The sequence below is a fragment of the Cyprinus carpio genome, chromosome A4 (assembly GCF_018340385.1).
Source record: "Cyprinus carpio isolate SPL01 chromosome A4, ASM1834038v1, whole genome shotgun sequence".
NCBI lineage: Eukaryota > Metazoa > Chordata > Actinopteri > Cypriniformes > Cyprinidae > Cyprinus > Cyprinus carpio.
The window spans coordinates 691687-694186 of NC_056575.1; the positions used below are offsets into that span (position 1 = coordinate 691687).

Below are 2500 nucleotides of genomic sequence, written 5' to 3' on the forward strand. Positions count from 1 at the left end.
ATCGGGCGTACGCTCCTCCTCCTGCTCCTGAAGCCTTCGAATGACTCCTTTGTGGCCCGTTTGAGGGAAAACAGGGATGGGAATGGGAATCGGCACCGGGATTGGCACGAAAACCGGGTAGGGTGATAACATCATGGGCTGCGGCCAGGGTGGGGGTAAATGGGGCGGGTACGCTGGGTGGAAGGGCATGTAAGGGGCGGGGAAGCGTTGGAGGAGAGGAGGCGGGGCAAAGGAAGCCCTCTGGATAGGGCTGAGGGGGCGGGGCGGGTGAGAGGCGGGTCTTTGCTGGTCCTGGGCGTGGAAGGGCGGGCGCACAGTGGGGAGGGGCATCTGAGGTGGGCGTGGCTGTTCCGGAGTAACACGGGACGGGCGAGCCGGAGAAGAGGGCGATATGCTGGTCTGAATCCTCAACTGTGACGCGGAGGCGGGTGTTTGCTGTGGCGGGCTTCGGGGCGAGACGGTTTTCTCTGGTCTGTCCCAGGCCTCCGGGGTGAGGAGTTTCTGGTTTTCCGCCACAGCCGTTTTGGGGCGGTCCTCCTCATCTTTGTGGGCGGATCCGGAGCCGGAGAGGGCGGCACGAGCTTCCCGGTAAAACACGTCCATCTTGTACTGGTTTAGGCATTTGGTGCTGCAGAACTGCAGGCGCTCCTCGCCCGAACCGAAGTCCAGGTATTCTTTAGTGTGACGCACGTGTTTACACCAATCACACACCTGCAGAGAGAGAGACACGCTACAGAAAAATATCCATTCTGAACTCTTTTGTAAGTCACTTTTGTGGCATATTTCTACATAAATTACATATTTTAATAAAATTACTTTTTTTATAAAACATTATTAATTCTGCACAATTAATTATGTATAATTATTGTATTTTTATATGTGTAATTATGTATGATTAATACAATACATAAATATGTACACTTATTTAATTTTAATTAACAAAATATTTTTAATATAAAATATTTTTGTATAAATAAACATATTATAAATATACTCAATTATGTACACTTAATATATATTATAAATAATAGTAATATAGTACAGTCTATTATTGTCTACTTATTTTAAGTATATTGTTTACGTTAAATTATTATTATTATATAAGGCGATCAGGTCTGAAGAATCTCAGACAGCAGAGTTTGATTTTATAATTTTTTTCACTGGTCAAAAGCAAATTATCTCAGATAATAAATTTGTGCCAGTTTTTCCCCTTGATATCCAATATTTATATTTTTTTAAGGTATTGTATTGAAGTTTAAAACTCCAGTATAATGAATGAATAAATATGAATACATTCCTTAATATTATTGATTAAATGTAATATTTTTATAAATGTAATCCCTAATATTTTTCTAATGTGGTAACTGTAATCGTGCACACGGACGCTCGTGTGTTTATTTACACGCGTGTTGTTGTTCATCTTCAGCAGAAGTCTTGAGGGCGTGTCCAGTGTCTGGCCAGGGGGCGGAGACTGGTCGCCATGACGATCCTCATCTCTAGCCTGAGGAGAACACAACACAAACACTGATCTGAAGCACTTTGTTTGTGTGAAATATAAACATGTATTCGTCAGGGTTATTACAGTTAATCAACTTAGACTACATGAAAAAAAAAAAACTTTTGCCACTTTTGATAATACATACATATATATATATATAACTACAAGATACAAAAAATGTAAAAATATATTAATATTAACTGTGAAATACAATAATAAAAACTATAATCGTCTCTTGATAACAGCAGCTGATTCAAACACGTCAGACGTGATTAGGTTCATGTTAGTCAATGTTTATATTCTAACACCAGATCTGTTGTTTGAGGAATGTCTTTCTGTGAAATACAATCGTCCTGCACAGAGAACAGCGCTTGCTTTGATATCATATATCAGCTGAGACACGGACACGTTTAATAACTGCGTCTGAAGAATCCAGAGACGTTATTCTGTGTGTGTGTGTGTGTGTGTGTAACTGGAGCGTGCTGTGTGTAAAGTATGTACTGTAAGACGAATCCTCTCCCTCTCTCTCTCTCTCTCTCTCTCTCTCCGACAGGCTCAAACTCGTCAGTGTGTGTGTGTGACTCTGGGCTGATAACCGATCCTGTGTGTTTCTTCTCTCTGTTGTGGGAATGTGCTGCACGTTAAGCACAAACACAGCAGCCTGTAAAGTGATGCCTTCATGTGTGTGTGTGTGTGTTTGGTGTGGTTTGTGGTGTGTGTGTGTGGTGTGTGTGTGTGTGTGTGATTGTGTGGTGTGAGTGTGAGTGATTGTGTGTGTGTGATGTGTTGTGTGTGAGAGTGTGCTTGTGAGTGTGAGTGAGTGTGTGTGTGAGTGTGTGTGTGTTTGTGAAAGTGAGTGAGTGTGTGTGTGTGTGTGTGTGTGTGTGTGTGTGTGTGTGCTTGTGTGTGTGATGTGTGTGTGTGTGTGTGTGTGTGTGTGTGTGAGAGAGAGAGAGAGTGTGTGTATCAGTGTGTGTGTGTGTGTGTGTGTGTGTGTGTGTG

General features: G+C 42.5%; 2 protein-coding genes across 2 annotated transcripts in view; both read right to left on the minus strand.

Annotated features, from left to right (window-relative positions):
• The window catches only part of LOC109083743 (transmembrane protein 214-B-like), a 69022-nt gene that overhangs the window by 28064 nt on the left and 38458 nt on the right, over positions 1-2500 (minus strand). The gene's annotated exons all lie outside the window — the stretch shown is intronic.
• LOC109098437 (sine oculis-binding protein homolog B-like) overlaps positions 1-2500 on the minus strand; it is a 13563-nt gene that overhangs the window by 5199 nt on the left and 5864 nt on the right. The window contains exons 5-6 of the mRNA XM_042737115.1: positions 1403-1501; positions 1-711 (exon numbers count right to left, since the gene is read on the minus strand). The exon at positions 1-711 is cut by the window's left edge and continues 611 nt beyond it. Of these exons, the coding sequence (XP_042593049.1) occupies positions 1-711; positions 1403-1501 (810 nt within the window). The remainder of the gene's footprint in view (positions 712-1402; positions 1502-2500) is intronic.